The sequence below is a fragment of the Cydia pomonella genome, chromosome 15, assembly GCF_033807575.1.
Source record: "Cydia pomonella isolate Wapato2018A chromosome 15, ilCydPomo1, whole genome shotgun sequence".
NCBI lineage: Eukaryota > Metazoa > Arthropoda > Insecta > Lepidoptera > Tortricidae > Cydia > Cydia pomonella.
In genome coordinates this window covers 7,220,334-7,239,813 of record NC_084717.1, presented here as the reverse complement: position 1 = coordinate 7,239,813, position 19,480 = coordinate 7,220,334, and the positions used below count along the sequence as shown (strand labels likewise).

General features: G+C 37.2%; 1 protein-coding gene across 1 annotated transcript in view; it reads right to left on the bottom strand.

The window, feature by feature from the left end:
* Nucleotides 1-19,480, bottom strand: part of LOC133525690 (semaphorin-2A) — a 458,429-nt gene that overhangs the window by 172,465 nt on the left and 266,484 nt on the right. The window contains exon 3 of the mRNA XM_061862038.1: nucleotides 12,047-12,193. Coding sequence (XP_061718022.1) covers nucleotides 12,047-12,152 — 106 coding nt within the window. The 5' untranslated portion in view covers nucleotides 12,153-12,193. The remainder of the gene's footprint in view (nucleotides 1-12,046; nucleotides 12,194-19,480) is intronic.

Sequence of the window (19,480 nt, the reverse complement as noted above, 5' to 3'; positions counted from 1 at the left end):
AGAGGTCAAGTTAATTACCTATTTAATATGTAGCGAAAAGTAGTTCGGTCCATAAATTCTTGCCAACAGATAGATTCTCGCGACCAAATCGTACGCATAAGCGCAGGGTGATTGATATTTGATATTGTTGTAAAACTGTGAGTTCCATTAATGTTTAATTTGGCAAACATAGCAATTGTGATTGAGCGAGCAAGTGTGAATAAGCGTCTCTGTTTCTGCTTAGACAAAAATGCTGTCGTATATCTGCCTGGTTGATCTCCACAGGTCACATTACTCAGTTGAGTAATTCTCGATAAATTTTGTGCGTAGTAGGCTTAACGCAGGAGTATCGCGACAATTTCTCGCGCGCGAGATAGACTGCATGACTACCCCTCTGTTTTTAATTGTACTAATTAGAGAGGGGCCCTCAGTTTTATTTTGAGCACAAGATACTGTCGCAATGCTACTGTGCCAAAGGGGTCCACTGATTAACAGTCCGCCGGACGGTACCGGCCTGTCAGTTGTTCGGAACTGTCAATTTTTTGTTCTGACTGAGAAGCCGATGGCGTCCGGCGGTCTGTTAATCAGTGGGCCCCTTAAGCCCTTAAATAGGTTCGGTAACTATATGGATTTGCCAATTTAGTTTCTGGAATCTATTCAAAATGGCGGAGAAATACATTTATTACGTTTTAGTTACGGAAAGACACGACTCCTGAAGTCTAGTGAATATTTTTTTCATGTGTAATAATAGCAAACAAGCTTTTATTTTTAATATTTGTTTGCAGATACTACAAAGTGGCAATACTATGCGACAGTACCGCAAGATGCGTCTTGTTTTTATAGGATTATAGTCTTTTATTTTATAGGATCAAGTTGTTAGGAACATAACAATTACTTGATTCGAGCTGTCGGGCAAAAATTCTCATTTATCGATTATTGTAATTTATTTTATCAGTGCATCCAGTGTCATTATTTTTAAACAGCTGGCAATATTTTAATATTTAGCCTTTTAACTGAGAGAAGAAACTAGACAACGAAATTGAATATTAAGTCGAATTTATTTTAATAAATTAAAACGACGAGTTAATTTGCCTTTTTAAGTGCAGATTTATTTTAAGCAGTGCAAATTGGAAAATATGTATTAATAAACTCGTTTCAGTATAATAACGTAGAAGGGGGCTACTATTATGTCCAGGGGTTGATATAAGATTGATAAAAACTTCGTTTTGGGTCTCGCCTTTGATTATCTATAATATGATTCACAAAACCTCAATTTAGAATATTTTTGTAAATATTATGGGTGTGGCCTATAACACGAGCAAAAAATTTAACCGTAGGTTGTGCTCCTTAAACTGAGCAACATTTGTTCAGCGACTTTTAAAAATAACTTGTATTTTGATTTTTAGCATACTGTAATGTTTATTCTAAGACGCAATGTATTGCGAATTTTAATAAGTTTAAAGTGTGACAAGCAACGTCAATTACACAGATGACAGCGTACATTGAAGATAATATTTAATTTGTATGAAAAATAGGAAATCTAAGGAAGTCTAAAATCTTCATAGTTTTTAAAAGTCGCTGAGCAAATGTTGGTCAGTTTGAGAAGTACAGTCTACAGTTTAATTTTTTGCTCGTGTTACAGGCCACACATACATATACATAGACGTAGTTTATGCAGTTATATTTAATAACTTCATTATCTTCCGTCATACTTTCTGTCATTCGTAATTCCATCATTCCCATTATTATATTGTTAATAGTAATGTCATCACCAATTGATATTTAAACTAACTTCATTTCTTGCCGTCATTCCTTCATTCCAGTCACTACACTATCACTAGTAATGTAATTTCTTTCGTTTATACTCTTGTTAGTATCTGGCCTGTCCTAAATAATAAAAGCTCACTGCACACATACACATTTTGCATATATTTCAAAAAGGCATTGGATTAATTACATGTGTTTTACCAGAGAGATAGTTAGAGATCATGGATTTCGCGGGCTAAGACGCTGGTACACCTATGTATTCATCTTAATTCACTTTCATAATATCAAAGGCCAGTTGCACAAACCACTATCAACAGAGCAATCAACGTAACGCAGCAGTTATCTATGAAACTTCCCATAACATTACAATTTTGCGCACGCTTTAACGGTGAAAACCGGCTTGGTGCACCTGTCACTAAATGCACTGGGAGACATGTCAATAGGCATTTTGCTCGCGTTTATTGGCGCACTTCATGACGTGCTGACGCGTATTATACTTATTTATTTACTTCACTGGCTCAGTATTCTGGGCCACTTCACGCCAGTTAGGTATTCCGAGGGTGGACAGGTCTTTTAGGGCTTCGTCACTCCAGCGGTATCTGGGAGGCCCAGATGGACGATTTCCACCTCGAGAGCCTCACATACGGTCTTCTCACAGCACAATCCTCTTCCATCTTTGCCAGGTGACCGAGCTCCCTCGTATCATACTCTTTTAATATCAAAACCTTACCAAATTGTTTAATGGGTTAAGTGCTAGTTACGTTTAAGTCTTTGTGCTTGAAATTAAAATCAATCTTATTCAAAATAGCAAATTGCTAGAATTTTTGCTCGACGCAAACTTTCGCAAAAACCAATTTGCATATTGATATAGATGTTAAAGGTTGCCTGCACGATGGTTTACGCAATCCGTTTGAGCCTTTTTATTGAATATCGGAAACGTATTCGTGGCTGAAATGAGATCTTTTGATATTGTTTTAGAGGCCTCTTGTTCTTCCCCGTTTGAAGTTTGGAAGGAAATTTCTGACAGTTTTTTCGCGATTTTGGCAATGGAATTATGAGAAAATCTATTCTGCTGCCAAAACAGAGAATTTTTATAAAACATGCTGGAATCATATGAGGAAAAAGTCGAAAGAAACATTTTTTTTATTAAGTATTAGGTATAATAAATAAACTTCATTAACAAGTATATTATTTTAATTTTTTTAACAAGCAGATACGTCTGCGAGCCATACTCCAAATTTTATATTAAAGGAAAAAATTGAAAAAATTACGCTTCCGGCAGGACTTGAACCCGCAACCTCCGCAATCCGCAATGCTCTTAAATAATTGAGCTACGGAAGCCTACCAGAACCTCGCAAATCTTTCCATTCCTTCCCTTATGGGCCGCCTTTGGGATGGCGTAAAGTGACATCTGCCAAAAGATGATGACATCCATTTAACGGCACCGGAGTCTCAAGTTGTATTGAGAATTCACCAGTAACAATGTCCTAACCCATACTAAAATCTTTCCATTCCTTCCCTTATGTATACACGCCTCAATTGGTTAAGATCAAACGCACAGATTGCGGAGGTTCCGGGTTCAAGTCCTGCTGGAAGCGTAAATTTTTCAATTTTTTCCTTTAATATAAAATTTGAAGTATATTATTCTCTAAATGTATTAATAATTAGCAGTTAGGTATTAACTGAATTCGTCTTTATAGTGTTAGGTCACAGATTTTAAATGTTGGGTTCATTTAGGGTTCAAGCTAATTTCGTTAAATGTACTAACGGTATGAAATGTCCAATGTAAAGTAAACCCTAAATGGCTCAACAATTAAATTCCGTGACTATACCTACATGTAAGTACATATAACATTATTATAGCTTATTATCGTAATATCACAGGAGTAAAAGAAAAGTCACAGACAGGACGTGACATGACAGGGCAACGTCAGAATCACATTCCCATTAGCAAAATTAATTAATAAAAGGGGCGATAATAAAAACAACTATGTATTTATTTGTGTACAACAAAGAATAACAGATAACGTGCAAAAGACGTTAATCAACGGCGCCTGTCCTCTGGGAAGAGTTTTCTGGATTTTCCCTTCATTTCCTTGAGGACATTCGTGTTTCCGAGGCTGGCAAACGTAAATATTATCAGATGATGACATTGCCGGCAAAAATGAGAGATGCAGAAAGATAGGTGGGAATTAAATCATGTTACTAATGCCGACAGACTTGTTACACTAATGCATTTCATTTTTCATGCGTTTTCATTTCCGAGGCTGGGTAAATATTATAATTATTATAATGCAGGCATTATGTTATTACAGAATAACATGAATCTCAAGGGAAGTGCGAAGAAATGTTAAGTTTAAATGTACGAGTATGCCTCCTACGTAATTGATTATATCAGAGATATATATACTCATAATCATACTCATACTCTTTTATTGGTATACAACTCCGTATAAGATAAATAAAGTCTAAGAAAAAAACGTGCCTCGAAAAATCAAGAAAAAAATATGCTTGAATAGATGGCGACTTAACATGGCGATTTAACACCCATTAGTAAAAGAACATGGGTCAAATGTCATTCTAAAAGTTTTAGTCCTATGTCGAAAGATGGCAGTAAATTTAGATGACTACAAAATTTACTTTGGCAACACGCTTCTATACTATACTAAATTCTCTTCGATAATATTAACGAATTTTACTCATTAGTTTCTCTAACTTTGTTATTTCTAAGAACCAAACAGCAATTTTTTAGTACTTAGTAGGTATTATCTATCGAGACGCAATAACGATAATTCTAATTCTATTCTCAGTATACAAAGTAAAGAAAAAAATATATCGAGCATATTATCTAAGTGTAAATTTTGTTGTTGTTGTCAATTGATTTATTCCACTGTACTGATTTTTAGTGCATCAAAGTCGCAAATTGTAAGCCATCGTTGCCAGCTCTCTACTTGTTTAGCGTATTTGACCGTGCAGCAGCCAATGGGGCGTGGGGCGCGCGTCATTTGTTTCAGTGTCACAAATCGCCCCCTCGACAAACGGACAGAGTGCTTCCAAATAACCGCTTTTAAAATCTATCTGTTTCAACGTAGATATATACGATAAACTTGGGACAAGATGTGTCTGTTTAAATATACACGGTCCAATTCGAACAATGCTTATAAGATGTCACATCGATACTATACCGATCTGTCAGTGTCAAAAGTGATGTTTTTGTTGAAGAATTGGTGCCCGCAGATGGTTAAGAGCTGAAAGCCTGCAGGCCGAAAGGTATTTGAGATGTAATTTAGGTACCTGCAATACTTACTGTCTAACTCCCTTATTCATAAAACTTTACGAGCCAGTAGGGCTAAGATGGTCGGCTCTTTATCATTTGTCACCATGGCTGTCACGTTCTAACAAGCATGTAAGCGCGAAAGTGACGGGCATAGAGACAAGTGATAAAAATGAAACCATGATGCCACTGCAGTAGGGCTATGATGGTCGACTCTTTATCATTTGTCACCATTCCTGTCACGTTCTAACATAACAACACAACAACAACATAAGTGTGGTAGCGTGGCAACATGGTTCCATTTTTATCATTTGTCACTATGCCCGTCACTTTCGCGCTTACATACGTGTACACTAATGTATGATTAGGAACAGTGTGATAAGGGAAAAGTGTGGACTGAACGAAGATGTAGTGACAAAAATTGAGAAAGGTATATTGAGATGGTTTGGACACGTGGAAAGAATGAGTGAAAGAAGGTTAACAAAGAGAGTGTATAAGGGAGAAGTAGAAGAGGGAGCTGGAAGGGGTAGACCTCGGCGGACTTTCTCTGATCAAATCGGGGAAATCCTGAAGAAAGGCCAGGTCAAGAGCACCCTAAACCGACGAGCGTGTATGAGGAATGTCATGAAAGTGAAGGAAACGAAAGAGGTATGTCAGAATCGTAGCAAGTGGAAATCCGTGGTCTCTGCCTACCCCTTCGGGAAATAGGCGTGATTATATGTATGTATGTATGTATGTTGCCACGGCTAATTTAGTTAAATTATGTTTTATCCCTTTCTTACATATACAGTAAGTCAAAATGACAGATAAAGACAAACTAATACTAGCTTAGCATAGCTAATTCAGGCCAGTAACGCGTTTATGAATAAAGCCATAAGTAAGTAGGATAATATGTGTATGTTAGTTTGTTTTGGGGACCTACATAGGGAATTAGGAATTTCGGTAACCGCCGCTAGCCGTTAGCCGCGTAAGCTGAAAACGCCGGTTTGATTCCGGCCTCGGCCACCGGCTTAAAGTTTCTCACTATCTATGATTTTTAACTCATAACTATACTGTATTTGACTATAAAATTATTAATTAAAACAAGAAGTATTACTTCTTGTTTTAATTAGCATGGATTTCCGCAAAGTAACGCCTGATTCTATTAATTATTTATAAAATTATTAGGCGAGTAAAATTTTCAAATTTTTATCTCTTAGTATCCAAATCATCACAAAGTTATAAGTATTGGGTTGGTGCATAAGTTCTTGGACACTCAAACACATTTATTAAAAATATTTTTTATTAATCCACAATATAATGACCATAGCCAGAGAGATGGCTACATGTTCAACAACATGTAACCATCTCTCTGGCAAAGACATTATGCCGTGTTCCCAAAAAGCAGGAAGCTGGTGGTCAAAAAACTCGGCAATATCGTCTTGAGAGTTGTTCATAGTTTTCAAACTTCTTCTTTCTTAGATATTACTTTAGAGCCCGAAACAGACAATAGTCCGACGGCGCAATATCAGGACTGTATGGCGGGTGAGGTACCACTGTCCAGTTCAGCTTTTCCAGAATGTGGCGGACAAACTTCGCAGTATGTGGTCGAGCGTTGTCCTGAAGAAGTGATACAGACAGCCTTTTTGGACGCTTAGTCGCTATTTCTGGGGCTAACTTTTCCAGTTGCTCTCCATAAATAGTAGCGTTAATAGTCTGCTTCTCGTCCAACAGTTCCCAATATGCCCTGCCAGTCCCAGAAAACTGATAACATTATCTTTCGTCCATGACGATCTGACTTTGGTTCCGTTGGCGCCCTTTCTCCGCGTAGAACCCATTCTGCCGGCCTGCCGCGTTTTGTTGTTGTAGTGAACCCAGGATTCGTCGACGGTGACAATGGACCTGAGAAAGTCTTGTCTGTGTGGTTGCAGGAGGACACTTTCGCATATGGTCACGCGTGCTGCGCGCTCGCTGTCTGTCAAAGCGTGGGGTGTCCACCGACTCATTATTTTGTGGTAGCCCATTGCATGCAGGTGCCGAATTATGGTGGAATGGTCGTACCCAAGTTCCTTCTCCAAGTCCCTGGTAGTCGCATCCGGATGTCTTTCCAAATGTGAGCGTAGAAGGTCTTCGTCGAAGACAACTGGCCGACCGGAGCGAGGTTTGTCTTCACAACTCGTGTCCCCCTTATCAAAAGACTTAAACCAATAACTCACTGTGGAATGAGCAATAGTGCCTTGTCCGAACGCAGTGTTAATTTTCTCGGCCGTTTGCCTTGCACTCGTCCCTAGATTATGCTCGTAAAGCATGATCGCTCGTAGTTGACGCGGTTCCATTTTGAACTAAATTGAACAACTAGGAACGCGCGCGCTCTTTTGCCTCTTTTATACCCCTTGGCGTAAAGCTCCTAGAACATTCTGTAGAATAATAGATTATTCTAGCGTGTAACCGAATTGAAACCTAGAATTTTTTTTATGAAATAAAAGTGTCCAATGATTTATGCACCAACTCAATATATTACGAGTAAGAAGAAAGTTCGACAAACAGCGCCAGATAGTAATTACAACTTTGTCTTTATCTAAAGTCGCTCCTTCAAAGACAGATAAAAGTTACGTAAGTAAACCTCACCTTGATAAAAAAAATGCCTAATAAAATGCCTAATGGAATCTTGGACAATGTAGCGAAAATATTGAGCGAAGCTAATTGACAATTGTCCTTAAAACAGAAACGTAATTAAGTCTGTGTGTATTACTCAAGTTAACGATAATATTCATAGATGTTCTGGACTTTGCTGCCCATATATATATATATATCCCGGGCTTCGGCATCCTCAGGTATAACATTTTTCTCTTCCATGTCTGCTGTCACGACGTCCAGCTAGCGCTTCTCAGGCCTACCGCAGCCGCGTGATCTAGGGCGAACAGTGAGGTTGAGGCATCTATTTCCACTAATCAATAATAAGTAAATATTATAGGGACATTCTTACACAAATTGACTAAGTCCCACGGTAAGCTCCAGAAGGCTTGTGTAGTGGGTACTCAGACAACTACTGTATCCATATTAGCCCAGCTCAAATTGGAAAAGGAACCTAGACTATCCACCAACTGTCTTACTGAGACTACTGAGATACTTCGGTCATATAGCTCGCAGAGACTCTGGCAACTTGAAAATACTTGTGGTAATGGGAAAGGTAGAAGATAGATGGTCTAGAGGACCAAGTCCAACGAGATAGTGTTATAAGGAAGGAAATTAAGATGTCTTCTTTTTCTTTCTTTGTTCATCCATTAAAAAAAAATTGTGAACTAATACTGTCAGTTCCACTGCACCAAACGAATTGATTACGATATCTGATCTTCATCGCGATATCTTCAAACTTTTCCGTCACATATTTTAACAGCTACAATGGTCACGTGACGCGTGTCGTGCGAGGCGGGATCGCCATATAAGGATGGCGGCCGGTGGATAGTAAGCAAACAACCAAACAGCTTGGAAGAGAAGGGAAATCAAGACGAGAGATATTCGCGGCTTGCATTAGTGTTGGTAGGAAATCGAGTGTTTCAAGTCTACATTTGAAGAATTCGACTCGTTTTCATGTAACTTAGCGCTAAAGACTGTTCCAATTTTTTTAGCCCTGAATATAGTCGTTTATTTAGTACTTTAAGCGTTTAAACTCTAAGAGCTTTCGCTAACTGGCGCGGTTGCACGGACACGGAGCGGGTGAACGGGTTAACGGAAAATAGTATGAGCAACGCTATCTGGCGCGGACGTGTGCGGCGGATTTTTCCAACTCGTACACTAGCACCCACGACACCCACGTGCGTAAGCCCGCTCTGTGCACCCGCGCCAGAGAGCGGACGCCCTTAGGGTCTCGAGCCTTTGAATAAAGATTCCGTCAGCAATTTTGTAGGTTCTGTAGAAATAACAGTAAGGAATAGATGCGCTATTGGTATACCTTACGCATGCATTATACGTGAAGTTGCGTATGCGTATAAGTGCGTTTTTAAGTTATGGTAAAATTATTGAGTTCTCCGAAGAGAATTTAAGTCTCTACAAAAGACTTGGGTCTCTTATAAGATGAAATAACACTCGAGTTTTGCTGCTGCTGCTAAAAGCCGAGTCGAGTCTTGACCCATTAGCGCCTACACCCACTTTTTGGAACCCACTATTTTTTTATGCTGTTAGGTAGATTCACAGTAGAAAATCGAGTCTAGCACCGTAACCCAGGTGTACCCAAATGGGAACAATGGGCGCTAACGGCTTAAAGTAGAGGACTCAGTCCAAGATCAAATTGTAATAAATTTGTCCAGCGAGCTGCAATATTCGACGGACGTCGAATTAATTTATTCATACAGTGGCCAATGTGGCCATGCACTTTTGCTGCTGGGCGCATATTATTATTTTCCTCACACCAGCTCGCTCTTGCTGCTCTCTCTATGTACTTTAAAAACTGATAAGACAGTTGCATTTTATCCACATGTAAGGCAAAGTTATCTGATGCAAATTTTGAGTTGTTTGCTCATGTTGGCTGAGCGAATTTACTTTTGAATAATGATTTCGAATGATAAATATTTGATAATGTTCGTTTGGATGGGTTTTTGGTTTCATTTTGCTTGATGTTTCTCGGTTGGTATTTTACTCGCGTTCGTGTGGTAAAAATTTTTGTTTTTGTAAGACAACTATTGTATGCGCGCGATCTCATTAAGAAATAGGTAATAAACACTTTTGGTCTGACTTTAGGTGCCTAGAGTCAGACCAAGCTAAGTTGGCAGTGAATATGATAGCCCAGCCTGTGAAAATGTTTAGTAAACGTCATAAATCATAATTTCATAGAAGTTTGACGTTTAACACTTGTACTGGCTGGGCTATCAGCTTATCTTGGTCTGACTCTATCATAAACCTGAATCTTAAGCCGCGAGTTAGCAATGATCGACCATAGTTATTTATATTGTTTTAACAAATAACCAAACAGAGCAGCTTTTATTCATATATTCGCATTTATCACACAGAATTTTAAATAAATTTATTAAAATCATAATAAGGGTCTCTAAAGCAAACAATACAACTTAAATGCTTTTTTTGGGAATAGCAAAAATTCAAGTTATGCAGAAATTTTGTATGGAATAATCGGACAAAGCACACCGTATCTCGAATTCACACGGCATAATAACCCATCCCCGTCCGTTGAAGTCCACGAGTCGTCCATTCGTCGGCGGCGCTGCCATCTATAGTTTTAATTGGCAGTCGTACATCTATCGGGGACAGACGGGTTGATGAGGGCAAGTCTCAGCAGTCTATCTTGTTGACATATTTAAATGTGGAGCAGTGAAACATCTGTCTGTATTCTAGAGTGAGCCCATGGATCCAATTTATTCGTATTTTCTATAAAAAAATACGTACATGGCATATTTAGATACACAGGACTACTTTGGAGCTACAATGCAAAACCTGTTTTCAACGAGACGGGAAACTGATTTTAATAAGTGAAAAATGCATTTTCACCGAGGCCGTACGGAAAACTAGTTTTAACTAGGGAAAACGCGTATTTGCTAAAAACGGGTTTTTAAAAAACCCGTTAATAAACCTAATGATAAATTATTAAATGCGCTAAATACGTATAAAATAGGAGTATGTTATAAGACACCGTCGTGTCCGTACTGTATCTTACATTATTTTGTTCGTTGTTGTATGCCGTCTTCGGGTTTCCGTAAACTGGAACAGGCATCGAAAAGTTTCCATAATTTCATCTTACTTTTAATACAAAAAAAATCGTGTATCCATTACTTCAAATCTCTCGAGGGTAAATGGCCGCGTCATTTACAGAAAATGAATAATGAATTTAACTTTATGAACTTTTAATTATCACTCGGTGACTTCTCCACAGAACACGAAAACAATACCAAATCCATTCAATTATATAAAACTTTTAATTAATATTAATAGGGGCTCACTTTGAAAGCAAAAGAATACTGCAGATAAAAAGTTCTTAGAAATCAACGTTACCCACAGCTGTGGGCTGAATTAATGCGAAAACAATAAAGAGTCAGGGAGTCCAAAAATGGATGATGAGCGGCGAGGCGAAGAGCCGCGAATAAAAATTAATTCCAAATGGTTATTAGTGGCCAGGAACAAAAGCAGAGCGGTGTGAGTGAGCGAAGCTGCAATAAACGTCACGGCAAGAGAGATAGGAAATTAAACGAAACTAAAGCAAAGTCGGTCGTGCGACATCTGGGGGAGGAAGTTTGGGGAAAGCCCATTCAGCGAGACTTAAAAAAAAAACTAAATTAAGTCCGGACGCCTGATTCTGTTTACTCTGTACTATGCCCTGTGAGCGACAGGTTAAAAAAGTGCCGCTTTTGTTTCTAGCGTGCTTTTTTCGTTCTGTTTATCAAGCTTGATTGGAACTTACGAAATAGACGCGGAGAACAAAGAAATTATTTATTATATCAACAAAAGTATCTTTTATATTTTAAGAAGATAATAATCTACTAATATAATAAAATTTATTAAATTTATCGTTCATCGTTATAAGTGAGCTAAAGTATTGCAAATATATTGAATGATAGTTACATTTATTACTATGTACATATAGCTCTAACGTAGGTAAATTAAAAACAAATGCTTATTGTTAGTAGTAGTAATTAATGAAATTTAATATAAAATAAATTCTGGCGTGCAAATTTAATAGTTTGATGCAAACTAACATGTATAAAATTAGCTACGATTTTGCAGTGAAGATCAAATATGAAGTGCTGGAACCTTTTATTCTATCGTTTGCAACGATAGTATTTTGTAACCTAATTTCACCTGAATATACGATGGCAGGCCGAAGATTCAAAATCTGAATTCAGATTCGTCACTGCCGATCTAGGTGAAAACGCCCTATGTTATTGTAGAACTCGTATGGAGATACGTCTAATCCATAAGTAAGTTGCAATATTTCTGGGTCATTCTTCAGTGGCTGTGTCTAAACTTTTCGTATATTTAGTACGGTTTGACGGAGTCAGACCGCAGTCATATAATTTGAGAATGACCCTTCTATCCACTTACCTTTGGGAAGGGGTTCTATGACAATTTTGACGGCGTCCACTGCCGTCAGCGTCGAGCAGAGCCAGACTAAAAGCATAGCGCCGGGCGCTCGCAAACACGCTCCCATCGTGATACTGGGTCAGTCTACGTGTTCCACATTGTAAAAACCTGGAACAATAGAAGAAACCTGTTAGAAAATAGTTTTATGTAAGTAAGTAAATATTCTTTATTGCACCAATAACATTACATTTTTAATTTAATGGCCTTCTAGCCTAGTCGGTAGTGACTATTAGGGGAGAGTGGGGGAATCGGGTTTTTAATTTAATGGCCTTCTAGCCTAGTCGGTAGTGACTATTAGGGGAGAGTGGGGGAATCGGGAACGGCGTGTACTAAGAAATAGTAGATATAAAATCTCATCAAATCAAATATCAAAGCACATGCATATTTAAATTAATTTTTAACATGCAGAAACGTCCGCGAACGATGCTATTAAGCTTAGAATAAATTTAAAAGTGGAAAAATGACTGTGAGACTTGAACTCACGGCCTCTGCATACATACACACATACATATTTGACCACATGATTTTGATGATGTTTGATTTTTATTACATGCATATTTGATCAGCAACTAATAAACTAAACCTTCTAATTGCACAAAAAAATTTTGAGTATGTTTAACACAAACATTCATGTCCGTAAGATTCAACGTTTCCAATTACCCCTTGTATTCTTAATGATTGAAAGTCCAATTGCAATTTGTTATGCATACGCCTTAAGGTAAAAATGATACTAGATTGAAAATCTCCAGTGTTTCTATTTCCCCCGTAGATTATTTCTAAAGCGGTTTCGGGTAAACGAGAACGGCAATGTTTTCTATTTCGTCCAAATTTAGTATGATAACGTTTATTTGGACAAATTGTTTCGGTTTGTGACATTTTTGTATTTTTCTAGAGCGTTTGCAGTTAAGTATTCCCAAGTCGCCCACTATCCCCTAGCAGCAATAGGACATTTTTACCTTGTTGCCACAAATGTATTTTTATGAAAAAAAAAATATTTCATACAATATTGTATTGTGCATTAAATACCTAAAAATTGAGGATGTCGCCCTCTTGTAAATAATAAAAAAAAAATTAAACAAAAAAAAATATTTTTTTAGGCCTTTGTAAATAAGTTAGAACCTTGATTTTTTTTTTAATGAATTGCTATTAGTGCCATGTATAATCCAAATTTCAAAGAAATCTAACCATTAGTTTAGCTTAGAAAAATTAAAAAAGATTTTACATATATTTTTTTTAAATCCAAACCAAGGGGATTCCAGGCTTGAAATATTGTAAAATGATATCTTATAATAAGACCAATTAACGCTTCTAAGAAAGGTATACATTTCAGCCAGGGGCAGTTTCACTATAGGATTGCGGCTAGACCCTTTCGTGATCAAATTCCATGATTAAATAAAAAAAAATGAAAATTTACAAAATTCAGAAAATGGCATAAACGACTTAAGCGCCAATACTGTCTATGGCGCTTAAGACCATTGTGAGTTTACTGTGATACCGACTGAACGAACTAAGCATTTTTCACTGTGACATTTTGACGTTTACAGCTCAAAGAACCACTAGTATTGGGACCGTGCGAAGTGCATGGTGGGAGTCAGAAAAGCGATTCCAGCGCATAAGGTGGTAAAAATTAGAACTAACTGCGGATAACGTCTTTAACATTTCGTACACATTATATGGCTCGAATAAAAACTTTAATTTACGATTACTCCTGAAATATTAATTTAAATTGTATTGTGTAAGGGACCATTGTAATCTGTATGAAATGCTTAATATAACTAACGTATTTAATTTGATAATTATTAATACTGTGTCCGTGTAAATAGTTTTGCAAATGCCACATACTATGTGATCATTTTCTAGAAGTTAAGAATGGGTTTAGTAAGTTACCCTTAAAAGATAGACATTCAGCATCGCGGACTTTTTTGTAGACCCATGAAAGAGAGACAACCCCACCATACATTTTGTTGTTATAGCTTAAACGGATTAGGCAGCGTTTTCGATTAAAGCTCCTAGCCAGCGTGATTTTTCCTACAACATCGTTATATTTCAACCAATTTACACAAAACCTTAACAAGTACCTAAACCTTCCTCAAGAATCACTCTATTGATAGATGAAAGTCGTAGGAAAATCTGTTCAGCAGTTTTTAGTTTTGGAGTAGTTTTATAAGATGTAAGTAGTGCATTGACGTTTTCCCCTAGACTTGCGGACGCTGGGTTGCGTGACAGTCGTGCACATAGCGAATAAAAATGTTTAGTATCGCTCGTAAACGTAGATGATAGAAATTTGTTTATAAAAATAAGAATCAGGGAAATACTTAGAAAAAAGAAGTTTACATTCCTTGTAAAGCAATAAAAATATAACACAGTATCGCAATGTCAAAGAATAACGTTTGAATGTTTTCCGACAAAAAGATCCAATCTCTGTTATAAATCCAATCCTTCAACTTTGGTAAAGTGAGTTCGCCTAATATCTAGCGCCTTTGCATTTATGAATAATAACTGGAAAAAGTTAAACTCTGAAATCCGCCTCCATCTGAATATTGTAGAATTCGAAAGATAACGTGCCAAAAGAAAAAAAGGCTTTCCTTTTTATTCCTCTCTGTGTTTATTCTCGCCGGGAAGTTTCTAAGGTGGATTAAGATTGTCTCTCAATTTTATCGGATTATATAAGTAATTTCAGTTTCGTATAATCTTTTCCAAATTAGTTTTTTTTGGATATTATTTTACTTATTTAGAATGACATAAACGTTTAAAATAAAAACTTGGGTCTACGGTCTAGCGTCTACGTGACAGAGGGCGATCAGGCTTCTACTCACGGCCTGATTTGAAGAATGAGATACGATAACGATAAGTTCTGGTTTAGATAAGTTCTCATTTAGATATCGTTTGTATGTCGTGTAATTGCCAGAAGCAGCTCGATTCGGGCAACCAATGTTATGAATATGATGTTAGAAATATCGTAGATAGATCTTATTGGGATCACAGCGGAATCGAAATAAACGTCAATTTTGACATGTCATTTAGTTATCGATCTTTTAAAGATCTTTCCAAGATCTCAAACGTGTCTGAATCATTATTTGAATCGGGTCGTTAATCCAACAAATATCACTTTTGGCACTTTTGAGCTGGGTGGGGGTCGAAATGGGGTTGATAGTATAAGTAGGATAATATATTACGAATGTGCTTGAATTTTAGAGTTAGTTTAAGTGTCTCTGTGTATTTTTTGTTAGCAACATTTTAGATTGCTTGGAATTTCCACACACATCCCCAGACAAACGTGCAAATTCAACTAAAGTGAATACACATTCAAGGGAAATTAAGCAAATGCGTGTACCTTAAGGCTAGTAATAATATATGGTTGTTTGGAACGCTGGAGTAAGCTGCAGTAATTGCAATGTGCATCATTAGTACTGCACTGTACAGAGGTCGGGACATTCGCAAAGGTATACGCAAATTTGGGCACATGCCATATTTAACACGTTGAACGCCATGGGGGGCACCGGCGACCTCACGAAGTCAACTGCAACACGCCATGGGGGGCACCGGTGACCTCGTGTTAAACCTGTTTTTAAGACGCTATCCTGCGCCGCGTGTAGCAGTTATAAGCAATGCGTTGTATGCAAGGGACCGGCATGGCGCTCGTTAGTAAAACGGTGGCTTGGGACGTGGGTGCAGTTAGTGACATAGTAGATTTGTTGAAAAAATGAAAAAAACAAGGCATTTTTTTCAAATCACAGCTTTAATTCTATAATTTATATATTTACTAGTGTAGTGACTATTAGGGGAGAGTGGGGGAATCGGGAACGGCGTGTACTAAGAAATAGTAGATATAAAATCTCATCAAATCAAATATCAAAGCACATGCATATTTAAATTAATTTTTAACATGCAGAAACGTCCGCGAACGATGCTATTAAGCTTAGAATAAATTTAAAAGTGGAAAAATGACTGTGAGACTTGAACTCACGGCCCCTGCATACATACACACATACATATTTGACCACATGATTTTGATGATGTTTGATTTTCTGCTGATCTTTTTATTCCTCTCTGTGTTTATTCTCGCCGGGAAGTTTCTAAGGTGGATTAAGATTGTCTCTCAATTTTATCGGATTATATAAGTAATTTCAGTTTCGTATAATCTTTTCCAAATTAGTTTTTTTTGGATATTATTTTACTTATTTAGAATGACATAAACGTTTAAAATAAAAACTTGGGTCTACGGTCTAGCGTCTACGTGACAGAGGGCGATCAGGCTTCTACTCACGGCCTGATTTGAAGAATGAGATACGATAACGATAAGTTCTGGTTTAGATAAGTTCTCATTTAGATATCGTTTGTATGTCGTGTAATTGCCAGAAGCAGCTCGATTCGGGCAACCAATGTTATGAATATGATGTTAGAAATATCGTAGATAGATCTTATTGGGATCACAGCGGAATCGAAATAAACGTCAATTTTGACATGTCATTTAGTTATCGATCTTTTAAAGATCTTTCCAAGATCTCAAACGTGTCTGAATCATTATTTGAATCGGGTCGTTAATCCAACAAATATCACTTTTGGCACTTTTGAGCTGGGTGGGGGTCGAAATGGGGTTGATAGTATAAGTAGGATAATATATTACGAATGTGCTTGAATTTTAGAGTTAGTTTAAGTGTCTCTGTGTATTTTTTGTTAGCAACATTTTAGATTGCTTGGAATTTCCACACACATCCCCAGACAAACGTGCAAATTCAACTAAAGTGAATACACATTCAAGGGAAATTAAGCAAATGCGTGTACCTTAAGGCTAGTAATAATATATGGTTGTTTGGAACGCTGGAGTAAGCTGCAGTAATTGCAATGTGCATCATTAGTACTGCACTGTACAGAGGTCGGGACATTCGCAAAGGTATACGCAAATTTGGGCACATGCCATATTTAACACGTTGAACGCCATGGGGGGCACCGGCGACCTCACGAAGTCAACTGCAACACGCCATGGGGGGCACCGGTGACCTCGTGTTAAACCTGTTTTTAAGACGCTATCCTGCGCCGCGTGTAGCAGTTATAAGCAATGCGTTGTATGCAAGGGACCGGCATGGCGCTCGTTAGTAAAACGGTGGCTTGGGACGTGGGTGCAGTTAGTGACATAGTAGATTTGTTGAAAAAATGAAAAAAACAAGGCATTTTTTTCAAATCACAGCTTTAATTCTATAATTTATATAATTAAGTATTTGCAATAATTATATAATTAATAGAAATTAATTTCAATTATCTGGAGATACACGACAATTATCAAAAAATAAGAAAAAATAAATTTCCCAATGCAGACACACACCTGATACATGCATTCCACAAAAAAAACATCATAAAAACCCAAAATTAACAAAAATAAACAAAAACAGCGTATCTTCTTGAACCAGTAGCAGGAATTGCCAAACCAAGCTATTGTCACACAATACCAAAGCAGTTAAATTTTATATTATAAGCATATTTTAGCGGGTGCGAATGTGACAGTATAATGACCGGCACAGTGACCGGCGTGGCCGGCGGGGGGACCGGCGTGGCGTCATGGTAACGGTTTTTGAAATATGAACTTCACAGCGCCACGGGGGTCATCGGTGACCGCGAGTTTTTTTTTTTTAATAACTTTTTAACTAAACCTCCAATAACAAAATAAAATATATATCTATATACATATCAAAGTAATAATTGAATTTACATCAAGTTTTTTTTTAAGAAAAAATGAATATTTTGGTCTGGCGTTTAACGTGTTAAGCTATGCATGGGGCTGCGTCTAGTGTATTTACTTTTTAAAATTCTTGGATAATTAGCTACTGGCTGATTCAGGAGACATGACCAGGATCAATCCTATGCATTCAGTATTTGATTAGTACCAGTATTAGTGAGATTAATGTTAATTATTTACGGCCCGATTCGAATATTCAGATATGATAACGCTAAGTTCTGATTTAGATAATTTATCATTTAGATATCGTGTAAATGTCGTATAATTGACAGAAGCAGCTCGATTCGGGCAACCAATGTCACTTTGACGTTAGAAATATCGTAGATAGATCGTATATTGGGATCACAGCGGAATCGAAATATACGTCAATTTTGACATGTCGTTTAGTTATCGATCTTTTAAAGATCTTAAATGTGTCTTAATCATTCTTCGAATCGGGTCGTAAGTGTTAAAAACAAAAAGTTTTAAATTAGGTATATACGACATGCATAGCCACCCTAAACTCATAATTCTATACATGCTCTTTGCGTTATCAGCGACAGTGTCAAATTGAATGCCATTAGTACGTAAGTGCCGCGAAGATACTGCTTTAACTGTAAAGATTTTAGTACCTATTGTATAAAGGTACGGAGCCCTCTTTTATGCGTGGTTCGACATACTTGGCCATTTTTTTTAATCTAGTATCATCCGTTTTATCTAGTACGAGTACGACAGCACTTTGCATTTATTTTGTGATTATTTCTTCTATAATGTATTATATATAACCTTTAGACTTTATTATTGCCTTAATAAACGCACACTATCTGTTTCATTTTCAAATTGTCTTCTCTCATAAAATCTTAAGTATTATTTTTCATCACACGTTTGCAACATTGTATAATCAATTAATAATTTTAGGTAGGTACTTAAAAGTAGATATTTAAATTTATTAGGAAGGCAGATGTTTTACGTACAGTCTACCCGCGCTTACTTTCGGACGTCGACGCATCGCAATAAATGCACCCAACCATGCTAACTAGTATTTAGACTTTCGTAGCAATGGCTACTGAGGGCCTACCGCGAACCACGTTCGACGTGTTGCATCCCTGTCACACTTACGTACGAATTTACAGGTGCGACAGAGAGGTAACACGTCGAACGTGGATCACGGTAGGCCCTCTGATGTGCTCATAGTCCAATACAAAATATTCTATGAAAATAAAGGTTGGCGGATTATAGGCTTGGAACTAGACTTAATGTCAAGTCACGGCTCAATATAACGCAAGGCAATTAGTGTGAAACGGAATTAGTAATGCCCTTCGGACGTATTGTGTTATTTCCCCTCCATCGTAGTCACAACACATATTAATAGACTCTAACGATTATCCGTACATAGTTGAAAATATGGATTTATCGACTAAGGGGGATTTATAAAGGGAATTATGAATATACTGCTAATCGGTAATGTGCTGCTAAATTATTTCCATAGGTATGAAGTTATTCTTAGAATGATATAAAATTGCTGTTGACTTGGTAACGTTTAACGGTAAACTAAGCTACAATCGATTTGTTTATGCTAATTAATGTCCGTTTGTTCGTAAAGTTCTATAGTAGTCATAGCTAAAACTAAAACTGACCATTCCAATATTATAGTCGACCAGAATTATCATCACGTTTCCTTT